The 24577-nt window shown below is 33.8% G+C and overlaps 1 protein-coding gene across 3 annotated transcripts in view; it reads left to right on the plus strand.

Annotated features, from left to right (window-relative positions):
- The window catches only part of TFPI (tissue factor pathway inhibitor), a 66936-nt gene that overhangs the window by 33388 nt on the left and 8971 nt on the right, over positions 1 to 24577 (plus strand). For 2 of the 3 annotated variants that reach the window (XM_060106259.1, XM_060106258.1), the window contains 4 exons: positions 3319 to 3516; positions 9951 to 9995; positions 15998 to 16174; positions 16861 to 16956. In XM_060106259.1, coding sequence (XP_059962242.1) covers positions 3319 to 3516; positions 9951 to 9995; positions 15998 to 16174; positions 16861 to 16956 — 516 coding nt within the window. Of the gene's footprint in view, positions 1 to 3318; positions 3517 to 9950; positions 9996 to 15997; positions 16175 to 16860; positions 16957 to 21829; positions 24531 to 24577 lie in introns of those variants that run through there. The other variant, XM_060106260.1, reaches the window with a different exon arrangement.

The following is a 24577-nucleotide window of genomic DNA, read 5'->3' on the forward strand; positions in this document are numbered from 1 at the left end:
GCATTTAGAGAAAGGCAAGTATGTTTCATAGCATTTAGAATCAGACAGACCTAAGTATGCATGTGTAGTTTGCCACATAGCAGCTTTGCAAAATTAGATGAGTTTATGTAAACTCTCTGACTCCCAGTATCCTAATCTATAAGTAAGTGATCTAAATAACTACATTTAAATGGTTGTTATATAAACTGCATAAAAGCATCTGGCATATTTCCTAGCACAGAGGAGGCAGAGTACACGTCTGTGTTCTTCCTTTCCAGAGAAATCAAATATTTTAGTTAGAGAGTAAAGTAGCATATAGACTCCTAGATAGTAGGTTCCCAAACAAATTCCAGGAGAATGAGGATTCTAATAGTCAAGGATATGACACATCCCCCAATATATCATGAGCCTTCCATTCAACATCCCAGGACAGGGGGAGGGAAGACTGAGATTTTAATTCCCAGACTGTGAGACATAAAATATTGGGTTGGCCAGAAAGTTCCGTAAGATGTGATGGAAAACCCCTAACTTTTTGGCCAACCCAATAGAAGAAATTAATTATGAAAATAATTACATATAAACCATAATTTTGTTTATCTCACTACATCAGATTAAAGTCCTGTTACATTGTCTTGTATAATTTTTCCAGTTTTATGGCCTTAGGTAGATCCTTGTCACAGTCAACGCTTTCTTCAAGTCTCAGGAAAGTTATCTCTGATCCCCTCAGAAAAGCTTAAGTATCTTATTATACACTTACACAGCATCCTGAACTTCTTGAATATTTATATAACTAAGTCTTTAGTGTCTGCATGCTCCATGAAGTGGGGGGGGTGGGGGTGGTTACTGCCACCTAATTTACTATCATATCTGCCATGACAGCACAGTTCCTGACACACATGACCAACACACGATTGTTAACTTTTGAAAAGGTTTATCTAAATTAAAAAATCAAAACAAGACAAACTTTCATCCCTTTTTAGTGGCATGGCATGGCTGTGTGTCCAAAGGGGCCACCTGATCACTCCCCCAAATCAGGAATGCTGTGCCCAAGTGCGAGGTTGCAAGGTCACTGCACAAAAGAATATTCTAATATAGTATTTGTGTAAGAAATACAATAAAATATGAATGGTAAAAATGAGTAACTAGATAATAATTAGTAAAATACATTACTCAAAGTTAATTCTTAGTGTTTTCTTTAGGAAATTGCTATAAAATCATTACCAGCTTTCATCACTGAAACCATTTTTAATTTTTATAAAGTGAAGTTTAGAAAAATTTATTGAGTGGAAATTGTAAAATTAAATCTATGTGCTTGACTTAAATGCCAATTAAGGAATCTCAGTCACACAGATCTGTGACAGTATTACTCAGTTATTAAGAAGGTGAGCAGTATCTGGTATAAAACTATTTGAGGGTCAATTCTGAAGCTATCACTTATGGTGTGAACTGAACAATTAATTTTTGCAGTGCTATTTTATAATCTGTAAAGTGGAGATAATAATGCCTAATTCAGAAGGTTGTTGTGATCGTTAAATAATATAATTGTGAAATGTCTGGAGCACAGTAATTACTCAGTAAACGTTAGCTGTTACTACCAGGACAACTGCTACCACTATGGTGTAATATCCTTTTTTTGTGGTGCGCTGCCACCACCTGGTGGCACCATTACTAAATAGCAGGTTGAAAATAAGATGGTATATCCTTAATACAGAAAATGTAAAATAAAAGATTTGGAATGATGATAAGGAATATCAAATGTATGAAAAGTCAAAAATGTGGGAATAATCAATGAGGAAGAATTTGATATAAATTATTGATTTATAAGACATAGTTTCTCTAAGTATACAGTATTTGGCAACTCAGGTAAAGCTGTCTGTGTTCTACAAGTGGCCTATATTAAAGGTGCCTGTCTGAAGCACTGCTTCAATGATTCGGTGTCTGTAGAGTTCTAAAGTAACATTAACTTGGGAATCAAGACCATCATATCGTATGAGAAGTGCTATAGGAATTTCTGAAATAATGGTATATAGCCATAAGATTTGAAAATGTCAGGGAGTTTTTATTCTAGCTCATTTCTCAAAATTATTTATGGGACTTCTGAGATTCTAAGATCTGCTCCTAAGAGAGGATATTTATAGAACTGATAGGTCAAATTTTTGTCAGCACTGCAAAAATGTATATAGAGCAGATAAAACATAAAGTGCTAATTCAGTGATACATTGTGGGCCATCTCTCAGTCAGACGCACCACTTAGGGTCCTTGAAGCTTTCTAACTTCTCACAACTTTTTAACAACTCAGAATGTCATGTATAGAATTATCAATCCTTAAGTAAAGAAAGGAATATAAATAGCATTCACAATCATGCATAAATGTACTACTCAGAAAATGCTTTCGCTTATTTTTGAATTCAAATTGACAGTTGTAACTTCAGTGATGAAGGGAAAATATATTTTTTTCATGTCATTTTTTGTTTATATACAGATATATACAATACTCTAAAATGTTATTATATATTATTAATTTCTAGAGAAAAGTACTTGTGTGTATAATTTAAGAAAATTATTTGTAATTTATAATATTTAACACCTAAATTTTCATAACTAGGGAATGGTTTAATGTAGTATGTTATATACATACATGTATGAATATAAATATTCTGTTGCTTTTTCTTTCATGAAGATTGGAGTCATGTACAAGCCCTGATATTGTTGCTTTTAAAGAGTTGTTTTGTATGTAAAAAATGACACAGCTGTTGGGCTTCCCTGGTGTCACAGTGGTTGAGAGTCCGCCTGCCGGTGCAGGGGACACAGGTTCGTGCCCAGGTCCGGGAAGATCCCACATGCCACGAAGCGGCTAAGCCCGTCAGCCATGGCCGCTGAGCCTGCGCGTCTGGAGCCTGTGCTCCGCAACGGGAGAGGCCACAACAGTGAGAGGCCCGCGTACCGCAAAAAAAAAAAAGAAAAGAAAAAAAAATGACACAGCTGTGGATTAGGGAGGCATCTCTACTTATTTGTAATGTCAACACATCAGTTACCTTATAACTACTACTCAATTCCATATTGGTCAACTGGCACAAGTTTAAACAACATCTATAACAAGAGTCTAGAAAAAATATTTGATACTTTTCCTTAAAAGTTGGTTAATAATCAACTATTAAAGTTTAATAAAGTTGGTAAGACCTGTCTCATTTGGTGAGTTTATATATTTTATCTAACTTTTTGATAACTTTTCATAGTTTCTTATATCAGCCTGTTTTATGATTGTTGCACTTCTCCTTAAAATTAAGATGTATTAAAAATGAAATAAAGGAATGTTATTCTTTTATTTTTACCTTGTAGATGCTGAGTTGCCACCATTGAAACTTGTACATTCATTCTGTGCATTGAAAGCAGATGATGGCCCATGCAAAGCAATGATAAAGAGATTTTTTTTCAATATTCACACTCAGCAATGTGAAGAATTTATATACGGGGGATGTGAAGGAAATCAGAATCGATTTGAAAGTCTGGAAGAGTGCAAAGAAAAATGTACAAGAGGTAGGTTTCTGGAGACACTTATTACCCAGAAACGTTTAGAGTGTTTAGATCTAATCATAGATTTGATAATTTTAGAAAAAACGTTAAAACTATTTTAACATTCCAAGGAATCTTTTTTCACTTTTTTAGCTTTAATGTTCAACTACTGTTTTTCTTTTTTTTGTATCACTCATTATAAAATACATTAAGCTTATTGTCCTATACTCTTCTCCATAATAAAGAGGGGAGAAAACCCTTAAGTTTGCAGAACAGATTTTATATCTGCAGCAAATTAAGTGTAATTCAGCCTCCTTGGGTAGCTATGAGTTCACAGGAAAAACATTGTTATTCACAGTGACTTAGACTTTCCTTTACCAATACAATGATCTCATAGTTGTTTCCCTGTCAAGATAATGAATTAATCCAATTTGAGGTTCTCAACAGCTACTACTTAGAAAATTATAGAAATATATGTATGAAAGTAAAATCCTTCTCTTTGGAGCCTTGGAGTAATGTAGAAAATATCATCCCTGATGACCTAAGAAGACCTTACTGAACTCAACTTTTCATAGTTTTACTAAGTTATAAGGTTTAAAAGCATATCACATTCTACTATTAAACTTTATTGAACACTTTTATTCTTTTAATCATGTTAAAACAACTTTTTTTTCTTTTGCAAATTCTACAAATTACAGGGTTTCATGTGGTTTTCTCTCTTTAGACTGAGATAAATTCCAAACAATTACTGGTCAACATTTTTGAATGTTTTTATCTCAGTTTTATTCTTCTGAATTGAGAGCTACTTGAGAGATAGAAAATCCTGAGTTGTCTTTATTTCTGCAGTTTCTAGTCCCAAATTTCCCCACTGCATGTTCTTAGAGACAGTTGAATTAAACTGTAGGGCCATAGCGATGGTATCTTTAGTTAACACTGGTGTCTTGTTTTTTGCAAAGCAGGCAGGTCTGCATTTTCACTCTGATAATGCTTTCCTAAACAGCTTTTACAAAACAGCCTTGGCATCATGATGCTCTTGGCCTATGGGAAAATCTCAGTGTGGTAAAAACAGAGCTTTTCTCCTCTGTGACTGTTGTATGCTCCAGAGCTGGCAGAAAAGAATCGATGTGAATGAATTTCTTTATCTCAGAGCACTTATTTTCCTCTTTCCTCTCCGTAGATGTGCTAGAAATGTTACTAACACAGATTAGGCAGTTCAGTGGTTCTCTGTAGTACCTTTGGTTTTTGTGATTGCCTGGTCATTTTCCATTCATCACAGATTTCTATACCCTGTTCTATTCCATACTAGACCAAGTATCCTTTTGTACTGAGTATCACTCAGGTTCAGCACCTTGGCTAGAGGCCTGGTTGCCTCATTCTTTGTAATCCTCACTTTTTCATGTAGCAGGCTACTTAATTTCATCAACTGGCCTCTTTCCTGATACATACCTATTTAGTTTTTATAATTTACAAATCTTTTATCTCACCATTGTGAAAAGTTACCCTTTTCTTCAGAAATTAATCAAATATAATGATTTTGTTCTTCAGTAAATGTCATGTTATAATGTTTTCTCAAACATCATTACTGCCTACCATAACTATATGTCTTTTGCCCCCATCTCCTCATTATCTCTTCAAAAGTCATTGATATTACTGTTTGAATATCTGAGTGTTTTATATAGTAAGCTACTCTTAAGGATATAGCTGACATAGAAGAATTACTAAGCTTTTAAAAAATCACCTAAGGAGAAAATTTCATCTTCAGCTGTGATGGAGTAACTGGAGCTGAACTTTCTCTCCTAATGTAAATAACTAGAAAACTGGGCAAAATATATGAATCAGCTGTTTACAGACATTGATCAAAAGGCAGTGCAGGATTGTGATCTCTGAGAGATGGGAAACATGTGAGGTGAACCCTCCGGTCTCCCCAGCAATCTGCATGAAGGCACTTCAGACCACAGTTAAAGGAGGGAAATACCAGCACAGCATGGTGGTCTCCATGGTGGAGGATGTGGAGATTGGAGACTGGTAGACTGATGTGGCTGGGTTTTGAGGGACAATATGTGAGAGAGAATGGACATATGTAGAGAAAAAGCTAAAAAATCTGGATAAGGGTCCCTTTGAGTTTGTTACTGAATAATAAAACTGCATGCACTTGGTGAAATTCCATGAGTTTGAGAAAGTAATTACAGGGATTTTTAAGTGGAACAATTTCCAGAGCTCCCACATGACTAGGAGAAATTTTACATTTAATTTAGTACTAGGACTAAATTAGACCTAGAGTAAAAGCTATTTTAACCTTGCCATAGTGAAGCTTTAACCAAGCCTTAAAAGTTCCAGATGATCCACAAGTAACTTAACTACTTGCCAGAAGGCACTTCTTTAATGGAAGATGGTAAAACATTCTTTAACGGGAGACGATAAAATCCAGCAGCTAACAGGATAATATTCAAAAATATCTATAATCCCCCCTGCCCAGAATACTAAACATTTGAAGAAGCAAACTGTGATCCATAATTAGGAAAAAAATGCTTAATTCAAACAGACAGAGAAATGACAGAGGTGACGAAATTAGTAGACAAGGACTTTAAAATATAATACCATATTATAAATATGGTAAAGGATTTAAAGAAAACATGAACATAATAAGGAGAAAATGGAATATATAAAAAAGAACTAAATGGAAATTCTAAACTTGAAAAATTCATTATATAAAATAAGAAATTTTCCAGATGTACTTAAAGCAGATTAGACATTACAGAAGAAAAGGTCAGTAAACTTAAAGATAGAGCAATAGTAACTGTTCAAGATGAAGGATAGTGAGGATAAAAAAAAGGCTAAACAAGCAAACAGAAAAGAATATAGCCCAATAACCCATGACAGGAGATCAAGAAGTCTATCAAAATGTGTAATTGGAGTCCTGGTGGTTGCGGCAGAAGATATGGGAACAAAAAAATGTCAAAGAATTATCCACATTTGATGAAAACTGTAACTTGTAGAACCAAGAACATTGACAAAATCAAAAAAAAAGAATAAAGAAAAAGAAGTCTACACAAATGAATATAATAATCAAATTGCTGAAAATTGTGGATAAAACATAAATCACAAAAAAATGAAGAAAGTGATACGTGAGGGAATAAAGATAGAAAGAATCCCCAATTTCCCATCAAGAAACAATTCACAAGAGAAGAAAATGGAACATCTTCTTTGAAGAGCTAAAGGAAAAAATAAACTGCCAATTAGTAATCTAGATCTATTAAAAATACCCTTATAATGGAGATAAACACTTTTTCAGATTAACAATGTCTGAGAAAATTTATTGCTAGCAGACTTGCACTGTGAGTAATAGTAAAAGATTTAAAACTAAAGCACACAGGAAAGGAGGGGGAGCATATGAGATTAGTGTTGTAAGGTTCTTATACTACAGATGAAAGTGGTATAAATTATTTGAAGCCAAATTGTCATGAATTAAAGATGCATATTAAAATTACATTAAATTTAAATGGTATAGTCACTCCAGTTAAAAGGTATATAGTAGACAATATAAAAAAATCACGAACAAAGTATGTGTTGTCTGCAGGAAAGACGTTTTAAAAATACAGACACAGAGAGGTTAAAAGTGAAAAGATGAAAAAAGATATACCATGCAAGCACAGATCAGAAGAATGATTAGTAAAAGTAGACCATAGGACAAGGAATATCGGCAGGAGAAAGGGAAGATACATTATAGGAATGAGGGCCAATTAATCAAAAAGCCATAATAATCCTCAATGTCTATGTGTATGCCTCAATTACAGAACTGGAAAATTTTCAGAGAAAAAACTGACAGAAGTGAAAGGAGAAATATGATGTGTATCTTATACATTAAGACTTGGAAGCTGAAATTGTTTTTTATTTTGGATACCTTCGAGAGCTATGGCTGGTAAATTACCATGCCTGAGAATAAAGTCAAGCCAAATATTTCAGAGAATAGGAACTAAGGATGTGTTTAGTTTGATATGTATGCTCAGCTGTCCTTTTGCATGTAAAGCTGTTTTATCAGTTGTTTCCAAATATGTATAATCTTGCATGATGTATTTACCTATGTAATAATAGAGACATGGTAACAAAGTTAATAAGGTAGAAAAAATTAAAATATAGTTTGTAAATGGTTTCTAAACACATGGCTTTCAAAATGTTTGTCTTTTGGTTTAGTTGCTTTTTTCCCATAGCCTAAACAAGAATATTTTATTTGATTATTATTTTTTAAAAAATAGGTGTATGTAGTGTGGGAATTTAAAAATTAGATGACAGAGATCAAATTCCTACTTAGCTTTTTAGCTAGTCAGCCTCTACAGCAACTTTTAAAGGCTCCAATAGATATGCTGTTTATATTAATTACTATTTTATTAGTTGGGCTAACTGTGACTTGCAGCTTTTCATGGGGATTTACATGGAAATTTTCTCCACAGGAAATTAAAGAGCGTGTAAATACTTTTTCCATTCTCTTTATTTTTAAGTTTATTTTGTGTTTTATTTGTTTGGAATAGTGAAGACTTACCCAGTAACAAGAATATTCTGTCCATAGAGTCTTTTCCCATCTACTTGGAAAATTTTCTAGGCTGACTTCAACAAATATGAAATATAAAAGTTAGCATTCAGATTTTACCCTCCCCTTTCCCAACAGAAAACAAAAAGATGAAGAAAGAATAGGGCAAAAAAAATTTTTTTTACAATTGTTTAAATGTATCAGGTAATTATGAATTAATTTTGATATTAATTAATTTTAATATTCATAATGAAATATTAAAATGTGAATTCATATACATTGGAGTTCAAGGAATTACTAAAATAAGAATTAGTAAAACATACTCTCATTCCTTAAGACATCATTAATAAATGTTATGTTCTGCATAAATCTAGGAAAATATGATAACTTGGATAATTTGCTGTAAACCTCATCTATCTTTTCAGACTGTAATTGGCATAAAAATAAATTAAATAGGGTGTCCATGGTTGTTATTTTCAGAATCCTCAAAGATAATCATTGGTAATTTAAATACATCTAAAATTCGAATGTGCTAAAATACATTATTTGAGTTAGTTTGCATGTATACCAGGTGAATTACTCTGATTTGGGATGAAACCAGAAAGGAACAATTTCTCTCTTTTAATATTGCATGAATATTGAAATCAAGCATCTCTATGTTCCTGTTCTGTGGCTATTGTCAGTAGGTAAAACAGAGCAAAAATTATTATTCAGCACTCTAGTCTTATATACTGTTTATATGTATATATACTTTCCCTGCCTTCATAAATTAAAAATGTAACATAATAATTGTACATTAAAATATTTTAAAGTAAGCTTATTATGACAATCCACCATCTAAAAATATTAATTGGGGGTTGTTTATTTACAATAAAAAAATCAGTTTTTCTTAACATTTAAAATACAGTTAGAATTACACACACACACACACACACACACACACACACACACACACATCTTTTTTAAAAGACCGTTGAATAAAACATAGTAAAGCTCAAAAGGGAGATGAACCACATCACCTTATCATTCGTAGACATTTTACTCTCCAAAGAATAACCTGATTGATCACTGGCTGAAAGGGGCATTTAAGCCAACTCATACTCATATTCTCTCTCTCTTGCCTCTCTCTCCCTCCCTTTATGTCTCTCTGGCCATACAACTAATAATAAACTGCCCTGAACAAAGCTTTTCTCTGTAAAACAAATGATTATACAACAAATCAAATATCACTTAGTTTTCCTAATGTTTACATGAACAAATCAAAATTTTTCATAATATATCAATTTGAATTTCATTATCCTTTAAATTAGAATTTAGAATCCATACTTGAAATACAGTGGGTCAAAGACAAGTAGCATTCTAGTTCTCAAGTGGAGTAATTCCAATAATTCTATGAGATTAAACTAAAAAATACATGACAGATACCATTTGCTTCATTTCTCCTCTGTAATTGGAAATAATAATGAAGCTTGTAATTGGATTAAGATAATGAAGCAGAAGAAGGAATCAGGGAAGGAGGTAATTCTGGTTCCTTTCACTCCTACTTCCATTCCTCTATAGAAATGATCTGTTTTTATAGGCAAAAGAGGCTGTTTGAATTACTTTCACATTTCACATTATTTTAATAAATAACTATTTTAATCATAGATATTTTGAATAGCAAACTTAGTTCACCATGAATTATTATTTTTGTAAATGTGTTAGAAAGTTTTAAAATAGTTTTTGAGACATTATTATATTAAAATGTAGGTGACTTCATGATTATACTGTAATAATTTAATCTTTAGGGAAAATAAGAAATTTATTTATTGACATTCTGTATAAGAATAATTTTAATGGTAATAAACATATCACCCTAGTTTGTTAAATTGAAAGTCATAACATTATATTATAAATTGTGGTAATTGATACATATATACTGTTTTACTTGCAGATTATCCAAAGAAAACTAGAAGGACAAAGACAACATTGCAAAAAGGTGAATATGTTCATTTGTATGCTCATTAGTAGCATTTACATAAGACACTTGGCAATTCAATTCTTAGCTTTCTCTGCTATGAGATTCATCATAAATCCATGTGATCTTTGAAATGGTGTTTTGTTTCAGTGCATATAATGAAAAAGTAGAAATAACATACATGATATTTGGTAAAGGAAGACTTCAAACACTGTGTTTACTCATTCTAATGCAGTGTGATATCTGGTATTAGATCAGTAACAATCCAGAGCCATGCACATGCTACTTTAACATCCCCAAATAGTGATTTAGATGTTGCTGTTCTTACTTTATTTCTCAGATCTCTAATCCTTTCATAATCTCAGCACTATGTGGCTTTAGCAAGTTTCATCCAGTATTACCCTGCATGTATATATGCCTTTGAGTTGTCAACAGCCTGTATGAAAAAATAAGTGGAGATATTTAACAATAAATAATTGCTTTCGTCAACATTATTTAGCATTTGCATATTTTTGATTTTGTGATTTAAATTATTTATAGTTTTTAACTAAAAATAATTACTTTTTGGTGAATATATTATATCAGCACAAGAAAAATATTACAAGAAATGAAGAAAGACATGCTCCTTTTAATAAAGGTCTAGAAGCTGACTTTGCTCAATTACCATTCACAGCATTTACATTTAAATGAGAAAATATTGAACAAAAAGATCAAATTATTTAACCAGGACATGAAAAAGCTACATAATTCGAAGTGAATTTTAGTTTTACTAACTTTGATTTAATTATATGGGAAAGAGCTGAAAAATTCTATAACTCACTGATAAGCTTAAGAAAATCTACTGTCCAGGATTTCAATCAAAATTTATAAAATAAATTCAGCAAAATTTGTACAAACAACATAAGTAAATGTATTTATTTACAAGTTTTAAAATAACTTTCTATAAATATTGAATTAATTTTTACAAAAGTGTTCAATACTTCAATTAAATGAAATTCTTCTTATCTGTAATATCAAAGAATACAGCATATTTATAAATAGGGGTTTTTTGTCCATCAAGTAAAAGATGATATCTTCAACATTTAAACATTAGTATATTTTTTTCAAAAATGTAGATTTAGGAAAAAATTATATGCAGGGGAAATTTACTAGAAAATTATGCTACTTAATTTATATCTAATGATTCAGAATTGAAACATTCTTATTTGATATTATATTTGAAAGTTAGAGAGTAAAGCTATGGATACTATTCACGTGTAAAAAATGTCAGATGCTAAAAAAAAAAAAAATGTCAGATGCTAAAACCAATCCATAATGAAGACTTTAAGCATATTGATTTGAAGTCAACTTTGTGATATGCTTCCTAACATCACATCAGAACAGTTATAAAGACAATGGGGATTCTTTACAACCCTTTCGGGAGAAAGTTTTGTTTAAGACAATTGCCAAGTATGCAGCCTCAAACAAAAGTTAGTAGTGAAAATCATGTGGTTTATGGAAGTTGGCATATAGCTTAAAGCCTGCCTTCTGGGTTTTAGCTGAGAATCAATTTAGAGCAAGGACTGTGTATGCAGATTCAATACGAACGTTAAAACTTTATTTATCTTAGGAATATTGGGAACGAATTTCTTAATTTGTGACTGTAGATATTTTAAACTCTAGGCCTAAGCAGAATTAGTTTAAAAGTATTCAATTTCAACTCCTAAAATAAATGTATGTCCTAGAATGGGGCCTCATATAAATATGGCAACTTTCAGTTGTATAATTCCTTAATCATATTTTCAGAATAATTTGTTACTGTTTTCTCTTCTTTGTATGCAATATTTTTTACCTACTCCCTTTTGTTAAACATAGAATTCTTATATTATTTGTTAATATGATTTAAAATTTCATAAATACATACTAAGACCTAAACAAATCAAATTAGTGATCAAATGTATTTTTCTTTCTCTTGTAATACAATATATTATAAAACTTTTTAAAAACAGCTTTATTGAGATATAATTCACATGCTAAACAATTCAGCCATTCAAAGTGCACAATTTAATAATTTTAGTGTATTTAGTGTTGTGCAACCATAAGCATAATCAATTTTAGAACATTTTTATCACCCCCCAAAAAAAACCTCTGTAATCACTAACAGACACTGCCTCATTTCTTCCAGTTCCCCCAGCCACAGGCAACCATTAATCCACTTTCTGAATCTATAGATTGGCCTATTTTGGATGCTTCATAAAAATGAAATCATATAATATATGGATATATGGATATATATGGATAATATATGGATTTTTGTGTCTGACTCATTTCACTCAGCATCATGTTGTCAAGGTTCATCCATGTCGTAGCAGATCTCAGAATTTCATTCCTTTTATGACAGGATAATATTCCATTATATGAATAGACCACATTTTGTTTATCCATTTATCAGATGATAGATGTTTGGGTTGTTTCCACCTTTTGGCACTTGGGAATAATGTTGCTAGGTACATTAGGGTTCAAGTTTTTGTGTGCACATGTGATTTCATTTCTCTTGCCCTAGACACCTAGGCCTCTGTGTGGTTCTAATAGGCATTCCTTTTAATTTTGAGTGAAGTTGAACATCTTCATGAATTACCTGTTTAAATCCATTGCTTGTTTTACTGTTGGGTTGTTTGAATGTTTCTTATTTGTGGTATTGTGATTTATAATAAAGATATAGTTGGTCTTCCTCCTGTTGTCCCTGGCACAGAGCTCCAAAAACCCTTGGAATTTCCTGACTTGAGCCTTAAAGGTATCTTTTGTTATGTTAATGATGTGACTTCCAGGACAGCTCCTAAATTGGGGGGGCTGCTGGTTGCCAGGGGAGCCAACCCCTTGATTAGAGGGTTGAAACTTTCAATCCCAGCCCCCCTCCACCACCTCCAGAGAGGGGAGAGGGGCTGGAGGTTGAGTTCAATCACCAATGGCCAATGATTTAATTATTCATGCCTATATAATGAAGCCTCCATAAAAACACAGAAGGACGGAGTTCATGGAACTTCCAGGTTGTTGAACTTGGGGAGATTCGGGAAGAGTGGATGCCTGGAGCGGGAAGCTCTGCCCCTTCCCACATACCTTGCCCTGTGCATCTCCTCCACCTTGCTCTTCCTGAATTATATCCTTTTGTAATAAACTGGTGATCTAGTAAGAAAACGTTTCTGGAGTTCCGTGAGCCAAATTAATCAAATCCAAAGAGGGGGGTGTGGAACCTCAGATTTACAGCCTTGTTGGTCAGAAGCCCCGGGGGCAGGGGGGGCGGGGTGCACCTGAACTTTTTTTTATTTTAACATCGTTGTTGGAGTATAATTGCTTTACAATGTTGTGTTAGTTTCTGCTATATCACAAAGTGAATCAGCTATAGGTATACATATATCCCCATATCCCCTCCCTCTTGTGTCTCCCTCCCACTCTCCCTATCCCACCCCTCTAGGTGGTCACAAAGCACCAAGCTGTGCTATGCGGCTGCTTCCTACTAGCTATCTATTTTACATTTGGTAGTGTATATAAGTCTATGCCACTCTCTCACTTTGTCCCAGCTTACCCTTCCCCCTCCCCATATCCTTAAGTCCATTCTCTATGATTGTGTCTTTATTCCTGTCCTTCCCCTAGGTTCTTCAGAACCTTTTTTTTAAATAGATTCCATATATATGTGTTAGCATACAGTATTTGTTTTTCTCTTTCTGACTTACTTCACACTGTATGACAGACTCTAGGTCCATCCACCTCACTACAAATAGCTCAATCTCTTTCCTTTTTATGGCTGAGTAATATTCCATCGTATATATGTGCCACAGCTTCTTTATCCATTCATCTGTTGATGGACATTTAGGTTGCTTCCATGTCCTGCCTATTGTAAATAGTGCTGCAGTGAACATTGTTGTACATGACTCTTTTTGAATTATCATTTCTCAGGGTATATGTCCAGTAGTGGGATTGCTGGGTCATATGGTAATTCTGTTTTTAGTTTTTTAAGGAACCTCCATACTGTTCTCCATAGTGGCTGTATCAATTTACATTCCCACCAACAGTGCAAGTGGGTTCCCTTCTCTCCACACCCTCTCCAGCATTTATTATTTGTAGATTATTTGATGATGGCCATTCTGACCAGTGTGAGGTGATACCTCATTGTAGTTCTGATTTGCATTTCTCTAATGATTAGTGATGGTGAGCTTCCTTTCATGAGTTTGTTGGCAATCTGTATATCTTTTTTGGAGAAATGTCTAGGTCTTCTACCCATTTTTGGATTGGGAAGTTTGTTTTTTTGATATTGAGCTGCATGAGCTGCTTGTATATTTTGGAGATTAATCCTCTGTCAGTTGCTTCATTTGCAAATATTTTCTCCCATTCTGAGGGTTGTCTGTTCTTCTCATTTATGGTTTCCTTTGCTGTGCAAAAGTTTTTAAGTTTCGTTAGGTGCCACTTGTTTATTTTTGTTTTTATTTCCATTTCTCTAGGACGTGGGTCAAAAAGGATCTTGCTGTGATTTATGTCATAGAGTTTTCTGCCTATGTTTTCCTCTAAGAGTTTTATAGTGTCTGGCCTTACATTTAGGTCTTTAATCCATTTGAAGCTTATTTTTGTGTGTGGTGTTAGGGAGTGTTCTAATTTCATTCTTTTACATGTAGCTGTCCAGTTTTCCCTGCACCACTTATTGAAGAGGCTGTCTTTTCTCCATTGTATATTCTTGCCTCCTTTATCAAAGATAAGGTGTATTATAAAAATTTAAAGAAGTAGGATTTTTCCTTGTCCCATATATTAAACTTAACCACAAATTATTACCATGGGAATAATAGTTACATTCACCTTAAGAAACGAGGCAGTAAACAATGAACAAAACAACTTTCAAATTGGTACTTTGAGAAGTCATAGAAAATGGATATTTTACTCTATATTAAAATAGGATGTTTTAATTAATAAAACAACTTTTTCATAGGGGATTCATTTTTCTACTCTTGCAGAAATCATTAACATTATTAAATACATACTGGTTTTATAATAAAACACTCATGAATATTGCTTCCCTGAGATAAATGCAAGATGCTTTAAGATGTGAAAAGATGCTACTGTTCATTTTTGCCGCTATGGTAATATATAGTTGCAGGGGGGGGGGAATGGGGAAATTGGAGCTTTGCCCTAAAAAATTCAAACCCAATATATCTTGCAATCATCATAATTTTGAAAATGATTTATTGCTTTTCTTTGCAGAGTATGCATGTAAACAAGGCTTGTAATATAGATCACAGTGGTACAACTTTTGTGACAGCTATGTTTAGCCTGGTTTGGAGCACTATCAAAGAATGGGTATTAGACTTTTTCAAAAGCCTCTCCAATCCCTGAACATGTATTTCCTGTCTGCCTCTGCACTATTGGAGTCATTCCAATGCCTGGAAAAAAATAAGAGACACAGTGGAGGAGGATGTCATACCTAATACAGATATTAATTTCAGCATAAGAATTCAGGAACTTCTAAGTATAGCCATGAAAGCTTCGATACCCCTCAAAGCTTCTACCTTTTTTAAAAATTGAAACCATTCTAATGAAGCAACAAAGTATACTTAAATGAGACTGCACACCTGAAAAATAAGAAATATTTGTAGATCTTTCCTAAATGTTGATGCACATAAGCTTAATAAAAATAATTAAACCAAATTTTTGCCATAACATTTTGGACTTCCAAACCAAGGGTAAAAAAAAAACCCAATATCTTTTATTCTCTCAGTTCATGAAAGAGCTGATAGTTAATGCCCTACTAATTTACTATGAGAAATTTAGAATTTGAAATTCCAATAGACACAATGTATGACAACAGTTGTAACTCCCTTATTCTAAATGTCATAGTAGATATAGTATAGTTGTGGATAAAGTTATATTTTACCTTTTATCTTTATCTTTTCATATTTACTCCTTAAATAATTTCAACTTAACCATTTATATTTTTAATTAACATAATTAAATTATTCACAAAGAGGAATATTGCTTTCTGACATTTTTATAATTTCTAGAAAAGCCAGATTTCTGCTTTTTGGAAGAAGATGCTGGAATCTGTCGAGGTTATATTACTAGGTATTTTTATAACAATCAATCAAAGCAGTGTGAACGCTTCAAGTATGGTGGGTGCCTTGGCAATCTCAACAACTTTGAATCACTGGAAGAATGCAAGGACACCTGTGAGGACACATGTACGTTCATTTCTCATATCCTTTTACTTCATTTTATAGGCATTCTTTTTAAAATAAGGCATCCTAGAGGATGTTCAGGCTTACCCAGATTTTGTTGTAGCCATGCAAATGAAGATCCACTGTAGTCACTCTTAATCTGATAGAAATTAGTCACCATGTTAGTTTATTTAAGAAAGAGAATTAAGAAATTTATAGTGGAAATTATTTCCATAGAAATTATTTTTAGGTTACATTATTTAATTTTCCTTTCTGAGAATACTGTAGTACAATTTAGGCACAAGAGTAGGACTGCTGAAATCCCTTAGGCTTATAAAAATTTGAGAGCATGTGGTTCTTTGGAAACTACCACCTAAAATCAGTCAGTTTTATCTGACCCTAAAATTAATTAAAGGAGTGACTTAAACATTAATTTTTACCTTTTTTGTTTTGACAAAGAACCACAAAGTTACTCGTGGAAATATTATCGTATAAGATACATATATAAAGATATAAAGATATATATATCTTATATATATAAGAGATATAAAGATATATAAAGATTCACTGTTCACTAATTTAACATACCAATGTGAATAAAATTTCTAGACATCTACTTTTCTTAACACAACTTCTGTGCTTTGCTTTATGTGTACAATTATGAGCTTGTGAAAATGTCTTCTATTTTAATTGGCTGTATTTTTTTTCAGTGAATGATTTCCAGGTGGATGATTATAGAACCCAGCTTGATGCTGTGAATAATGACTCCTTGACTCCCCAGCCTACCAAGGTACCCAGCTTCTTCGGTAAGACTCTATTTTAATTGCTGCCAGAAAAATATTATCATGGTAACAATAGAAATAAAATGTACATGAGAACTATGCTTTTTAGAAAATTATACTTCTTTTGTTTTTTAATAATAGGTGTGTTGAAATACTGAGATTCAAAATTGCTTAAGACCTTTTTTCCCAGAAAAGTGATAATTTTCCTAATCTATTTTAAAGTATGCTTTGTAGTAGGCTTTTGATTACATATCCCATGAAAACTTTTACATGATATTTAACTCTGCACCAAATTTATCTTATAAAATAATGCTAGGAATTATCAACTTCAATATCTAATTGTAAGTCATTGTAATGGCAGCAGTGTGTCAAAAGAAGCCTACAGTGTTCTTAAATTCAGCATAGCGGGCTTCCCTGGTGGCGCAGTGGTTGAGAGTCTGCCTGCTGATGCAGGGGACACGGGTTCGTGCCCCGGTCCGGGAGGATCCCACGTGCCGCGGAGTGGCTGGGCCCGTGAGCCATGGCCGCTGAGCCTGCGCGTCCGGAGCCTGTGTTCCGCAACGGGAGAGGCCACAATGGTGAGAGGCCTGCGTACCGGTAAAATAAATAAAATAAAATTGAGCATAGCATTGGAGAAGGTCTCTGGTGTTAGTCACAGGACAGATTAGGATTTGGTGACTAACCATCCGTGAGGCTATGTCACTCTGAGAGAATTTTCTTTTGGAGGTATGCAGAACACTTTTCTGGACTCTGTCCTGTCAACATATTTTTCAAATTTAAACAAACATACAGGAAATATGCTCACAAAAATGCAGAGCTGGGAAAATAGTGAAAATACTGGAAAACATAACCAGACACCACAAAAATCTAGACAGAAACAACCTAAAAAGTTGAAAGTTAATGGGATGAATGTAAGGTTCTTTCTAGATTTAAAAAATCACAAGTCCTTATTCAGAAATTGGAGATTTTGCTTAGAAGCAGTCCGTATAAGTGTTAAACGTAAAGTTGGCATGTGTTGAGAGTTCTGTGACTATTAAAATTGCAGCCTTAGGGTAAAAAGAGACATAGTGTCTGGGTCACAGGTTCTCTACCCCAGCCATGTGTCAGAATTGGATGGGGTTCAGAACCAGAATGTCTTTGAGCATCTTTCTTTACAAAAAACAAACAAGCAAGCAAAACTTCTGCCCACATGGATTTAAGGGACTGCAAATGTTGTCTGTGATTTATCTAGAATGAGGAATATAGTCCTACATTGACCTGATGATGCCTGTGGACTTGCTTCAGCCCTGAATGCCATACCTTAGAAGTCACTGGACTGAGACTTAGAAGGACTGGAAAGTGTAAGGAGATGTGAGATCTAAGAGAGAACATTATATATACTCTCAGTACTTGAAACACTGTCATGTGAAAGGAAAATTAAATTCTGTACATGCCTCACTCAATCTTCTCCATTTCAGTCTTCCCTGTCCCTATCCCCCCATTCCTTATCTCCCTCAACCCAGCCTAAGAATCAGAATTAATGAATGAAATCTAAAGTGCAAATTTCTTTCTGTAAAGTGTTTATTTTTAATGTGAAGTCTTCAAAAATGAATGAGTGCTTCAGTGACTAAATTCCCCAATTTGTAGGCATTCAAGTAGTCTTCCAATAGTACCTGCAGTGTCATAAAGGGCATGCAAAATTTCAGAGGGAGTTAGTATATTCAAAATCCCTTCAGGTCTTTAGATTTTATAATTAGAGCAGTGAAGTATTATATCTGTCACTGATTGCAATTATATAAATACATTTTATAATAATTTAAGAAAATACAGTTCTATGTTTATGTAAAAACTTGTTCAACGTTTTAGCAAATGCGTAAGGTTCTCTGTGGATATTAGATTCTTTTGAAAAGATGTAAATCCTTTAAGGTTTTGATTCAGTGTACAGGAATAAGAATATGCCCCACAATACAAATAGAATAGCATTCGTTTAAAATTATTTTCATTAAAAACAATCCTTAGGTATTTGAATACTCCAAAAATATAGCTAGATTGTGTTATTGTTATTAAGTGAAATATTTATAAATATAATTTTAATGTTTCTCTTTCTGATGATAATAGAAAAACATTTTAGAAATTTTGTTCAATGTTACTGGAAAATGGTTTGGTAATTTTTTTAAATTGCAATTTATTCTCCACCATAATATTGCAAATTAGCATGAGAATATATTTTTTCCAGTGAACCCTCTTGACTCAAGATATTTGAATGCTTATTAAGCACAACTGAGGTTTAATTTTCTCCTTTCATTTCCATGTTTCAGTTTTTTTTGTTTGTTTGTTTGTTTTTTTGCTGTACGCGGACCTTTCACTGTTGTGGCCTCTCTCGTTGCGGAGCACAGGCTCCGGACGCGCAGGCCCAGCAGCCATGGCTCACGAGCGTAGCCGCTCCGCGGCATGTGGGATCTTCCTGGACCGGTGCACGAACTCGTGTCCCCTGCATCAGCAGGCGGACTCAACCACTGCGCCACCAGGGAAGCCCCATATTTCAGTATTAATAGGCTACATAGGTGACCTCAAATATTGAAACTTGCTCTTCCTTAAAGAGGTTTTTGTTTTGTTTTGTTTTGTTTTTTTCGGTACGCGGGCCTTTCACTGTTGCGGCCTCTGCCGTTGCGGAGCACAGGCTCCGGACGCACAGGCTCAGCGGCCATGGCTCACGGGCCCAGCCGCTCCGCTGCATGTGGGATCTTCCCAGACCGGGGCACGAACCCGTGTCCCCTGCATCGGCGGGCGGATTCTCAACCACTGCGCCACCAGGGAAGCCCTAAAGAGATTTTTATAAATGTTCTGTAAGCATGGCCCTGTGCAGAAGTGAGAGCAAATTACTTGATTTTGATTTTTTGTCCTGAATTGTGAGGATCTCCTCATAGTTACAATAAATATGTGCTCAGTACATATGGGAGAGAAATAATTCTAACACAGTATCTCTAAGTGTATGCAGTTCTGTGTAAGATCTTCAGAATGAAAGACTGTCACAACGGGTTCTTCTTGACTTTCCTGCTGGGATTGGCACTAAAATATAGTGGATAAGAGATATGACTCTCAGCCTGAAGACTTGGTCTCAGATCCTATTTCTTTCACTTACCAGCTGTGCAACATTAAGATAATTCTTAACCTCTCAGAACCTTATTTTTTCCCACTGCAAAATGAGGATGGTAATAATATAGTACTTACCTCATAGGTTTTATTGTGAGGTGAAATCAGTCAATATACATAACTTGCTTAGGACAGTACCTGATAACCTATTCAGTGCTACATAAGTATGATTTATCATTATTACCCATGTAATTCAGAGCAATACAAGCCTTAGTTCCCAGGCCTTAGTTTCTCATCTGTAAAACAACTCTTTGTAAGTTCCCATTTGCAGGAAAAGGTGGTATTTCAGCCACTTATAAAATCTCAGATTATTCAAATAAGTGCTTCAGTACACATACAGTAAAAAAATTATAATTAACCTTTAAAAGAGAATCCACAATAGAACTAAATATATATGTGGGAACCTAAAACAGTTCAAATGTGTTTCCTAGAAACAAATTGAGAATATTGGCATGCAGAAGTATCATGGGGCTTTGAAACCAAAAGAATTTTATTTGTAAAATTTTTCTTTATAGTTTTCAGTATTTCCAGCTTTCCAAATTTTCAGAATTCTGCCACCATTTTTCCATTTATTTCAACTTGAGCATTTGGTAATCTCTTTTGATCACTTCTGTTCTAGTCAGTCATTAAATTCTATTGCTTTTTCTGATGAAATGTCCATTCTCATCTTCTCCATTTTCAGTCTAACCTATTTCATTCAGACTATCAGTCCTTCATGCTTAGATTACAACAATCATATGTCAACCAAACTGGGATGCTAATAGAAATGAAAGGAGAATACTAAAAAAATTTTATTTATTTAAAATATATACATATAGACAGAAAATTGGGTTTGTCATTTTGGTGGATAAATATTATAGTTTTATTTTAAAACATATTTCAATTTTTAAAAAACACAATATGTTGGAACATGATATACCAAAAAAATAAGCATGAATTAATACTAGCTCAGGCAAACCAGATGTTATAGACATTAAATAGGTAGATAAGGAGGATAAATAAATAGATATCACAGAGGTCAGCTATAACTCAGATGTACTACATATATTATTAATATAGTCATATATCAGGCATAAGTCAAGTAAAACATTTTATGTATATGTGTGTATATGTATAGACATAAAAGATGGAGATGGAGAATCAGAGCTATATATAACATGTATAAGATATGACCTTTTTTGACATGACTGGCCTACTTAGATACATTCATTATATTAGAGTCAGGCAAATTTACATATTTCTCTTGCTTTATAGAAAAGAGTTTTAACTTAATGGATACATTTTTTTCCCTGTGTTAATTTAGCCTCATCCACTTGGCTTAAATTTGTCTGTTATCTGTTAGCTCTCTACCTATTCCAGATTTTGTCTCACTATCCTGTAAATAAAAAAGTTTTTTGTCCATTCAGAATAGATATTGTCATTAAACACAAATTATCCACTCTCTTCATTATTATTAAACACAAGTTATCCACCGCTTTCTCCCACCTAAAACTCACTGGCCTTCCTCATCATACCTAAGCTGCTTTTTTACCACCATAAGGAAGACTTCTTCCTCTCTCTTTCCCCTGGCTTTTTATTTTGATTCATTTAATATTTATATTGTTTGATGTGTCAGCTCTGCCTCACTGACTAGATTACAAGTTTTTTGAAGGAAGAGAGCATGGATTATATATTTTGTAGACTTCCCTCCCCTAGTGTTTATCCCACTGTTAGGCACAGGATAGAAGGCTAATATTTTTTTATTTATTAATTTTGTAATCCACAGTTACAACAGAAAGAACAAATGACGGTTGGAAGAATGCTGACCACATTTACCAAGTCTTTCTGAACATCTGCATTCATGCATCCATATTCATTTTAAGATTATGTGGCATTTTATGCATATGTTAATAATTGTTTTTTGGTATTTCTTTAATATTTACATGGTATATGTGGTGTCTTCCATAGGATACTATTAATAAAGTTTTAATATTTATATGGAGTTAATATATTCCTCTCAATATATCTCTTTGATAAACATCTAACTAGCAAAGAAAAACTAATGTTCTCAAGTGTTCATATTGGTATTGGGCCTTTTGAGTGGACTCGACTCATTCATGAAAACAGTGGATGATCCTTCTGCTGCTCATAGCTTCCTTTGCTTCTGTATATCAACTCTTATTAGCTGCCTTGGAACTACATCAGCTATATGATATTTCGGAAAGAAAAATTTTGAATAGACTTCAGAAGCCTATTGCCAACCCAGTCTGGTATTTGCTATTTAAGAAAATGAACATCTGTATACCTGACCTAGTCCCATGTTGCTTCCTGGCAGCCTCCAGGTCATGGGAGAATAATTGAATGGTATTCTGAAGGCCATTTGGGTACTTGGAACTCTATGTCTCTCCTGACTGTATTCACTGTATGACCTAGTGGCCAGATTCCATATAAATGTGAAAAAAATGGGTAGAAAAGAAAGACACACACACACACACACACATATATACATACACACACATCTTTTAAAAAATTTTGGTTATCAGCCTTCTGGAAGAGGTGTTATGCTCAGAAATTGCCTGATTGACACCAAAAACCATTACTGGTATGGTCAATTTACAGATTTGCAAGAGAATGTTGTCACCTATTTGGCTTCTTGTTGAAGATGTGGTTACATAAAGGAGACTATTACAACCATGGAAATTTTTTGGAAAGAAAATAACCTCCATCAACTAAAGAGTTACACACTTAGCTGTATACCACAGTTAATCACCACTAAGCAGTGTCAACAATTCTGGAAAACCCAACTCATCAACACCCCACTTCCATAGTCCCAAAGAAATATCCTGTTTTTCATACTGTATTCTCAAACCAAGAAGCACAGAAACTTCCCTCATAATCTAAATATTCCTGCATGGTGAATCATGTGCCTTCAAGCTGGCTTTATAAAAATTGATAACAACTTGTGGTAAGGATTCATCAGACCTACTATTTCTTGGCAGGAGATCTGGTGAGAAACAAAAATGTAGCACTTCATCTCTGCCAAGAGTGCTGCCAACTGAATATAGTCACTCTAGGTGACCACTGACTACTTTTGCTAATCCTTTTCTTCCTGGACCATCTCTGGTTTTAACAAGGATAAATTTTTTGCCCCAGTCATAAGATTCCTCCAGAGAAGTGTTTCTAAATATATGGATACCTTTAAAAGAGAAAATTCACAGACCTCCATTTTGAAAATCAAATTATTTTGAATGATATTAATTTTATATGAACAAGTAAAATGGTAGGAATAAACTTCTTTGGCATGTGACCATTACACAACTATAAATCAAAACTTATTCACAAATGAATACAATACAAACTACAAACTAATAAATTAATAATACTAATTCATTGATTTATTTGATGGCACATGTTTTTTGCTAAAAAGGAAAAATCCCTATAATATGATTTTGGTATGGACTGCTATAGGACATGTTAGGAATGAGATAGGAATAGGTTAGATAACCCTGTGCTACTCTATGTTGCGTGTAAGTCTTTGCCCTTTTTCTATTTGAATGCTGGACAATCTTTGCAAGAATGAATTTGAGAAGCATTGATATAAAATGTATATTTTAGGAAAATTCCAACTATCTTTCCTAGGGACACAGCAGAATGAGGTTTCTAGTTTTCTATCACATCTTAATGCTATTAAATGGACCCAACTGGCCAGTGCAAATATGATCAGAGAAGGCATAGAATCCTGGAACTTTGGTCTATTTCTAGAATCTGCCCAGGTTGAACATGCCAACTCAATAATTCTCACCTTCAAATGTTTGAGCTCTCTGAATACTGTTTGGCTCAGGACTGTTACTCCCAAAACTTGTTTTCAGCTTCCTTGTTTGATGACTGTTTTGATTAGGTATTTTTCTCCTGTTCAAACTTGCTAAATTCCAACTCCACTCACATAACTGAGGGTAAGAAGCTTCTAAGACATACTGAATCTGAGCTTCAAAGAAGAGAGACTTTGAGAATGAAACATAAAGGATAAGTTGTGACAACTTTCATTTTACCTGATAATTATTAAAATATATTTGCTCAGTTATTTTTATTTTCTAGTTAGTTTTCAGAAGACATATCATAGTGGTTAAGAACATTGGCTTTATGGGCAGAAAGATGTGGTTTAAATTCCAGTTCTGCTATTGCAGACTCTCTCTGTGGCCTGGAAAAGAATTACACAACTTTCAGCCTCAGGTTCCTCATTTGTTATACGTGAAGAGTAATAGCTCATAAAATTTCGGGGAAGACTGTAATGACTTAACCCAGTGTTTAGCACAAATAAGAGCTCAAAGGTATTAATATTTGAATTTTTCACGATGGTGGGGTCAATGATTATCCAGTATCAACAGAGGTTTAAAGCAGGAAAAAATAAAATAATCAGGGGTATCATTTGTATGCACATTATCAGTAATAATTTTTAATACAACTGAAATATGTAACCTTGATTTGGAGTGTCTGTATTTAATATACTTAATACTATGATTACCTGAAATAACAT

The sequence above is a fragment of the Mesoplodon densirostris genome, chromosome 8 (genome assembly GCF_025265405.1).
Source record: "Mesoplodon densirostris isolate mMesDen1 chromosome 8, mMesDen1 primary haplotype, whole genome shotgun sequence".
NCBI lineage: Eukaryota > Metazoa > Chordata > Mammalia > Artiodactyla > Ziphiidae > Mesoplodon > Mesoplodon densirostris.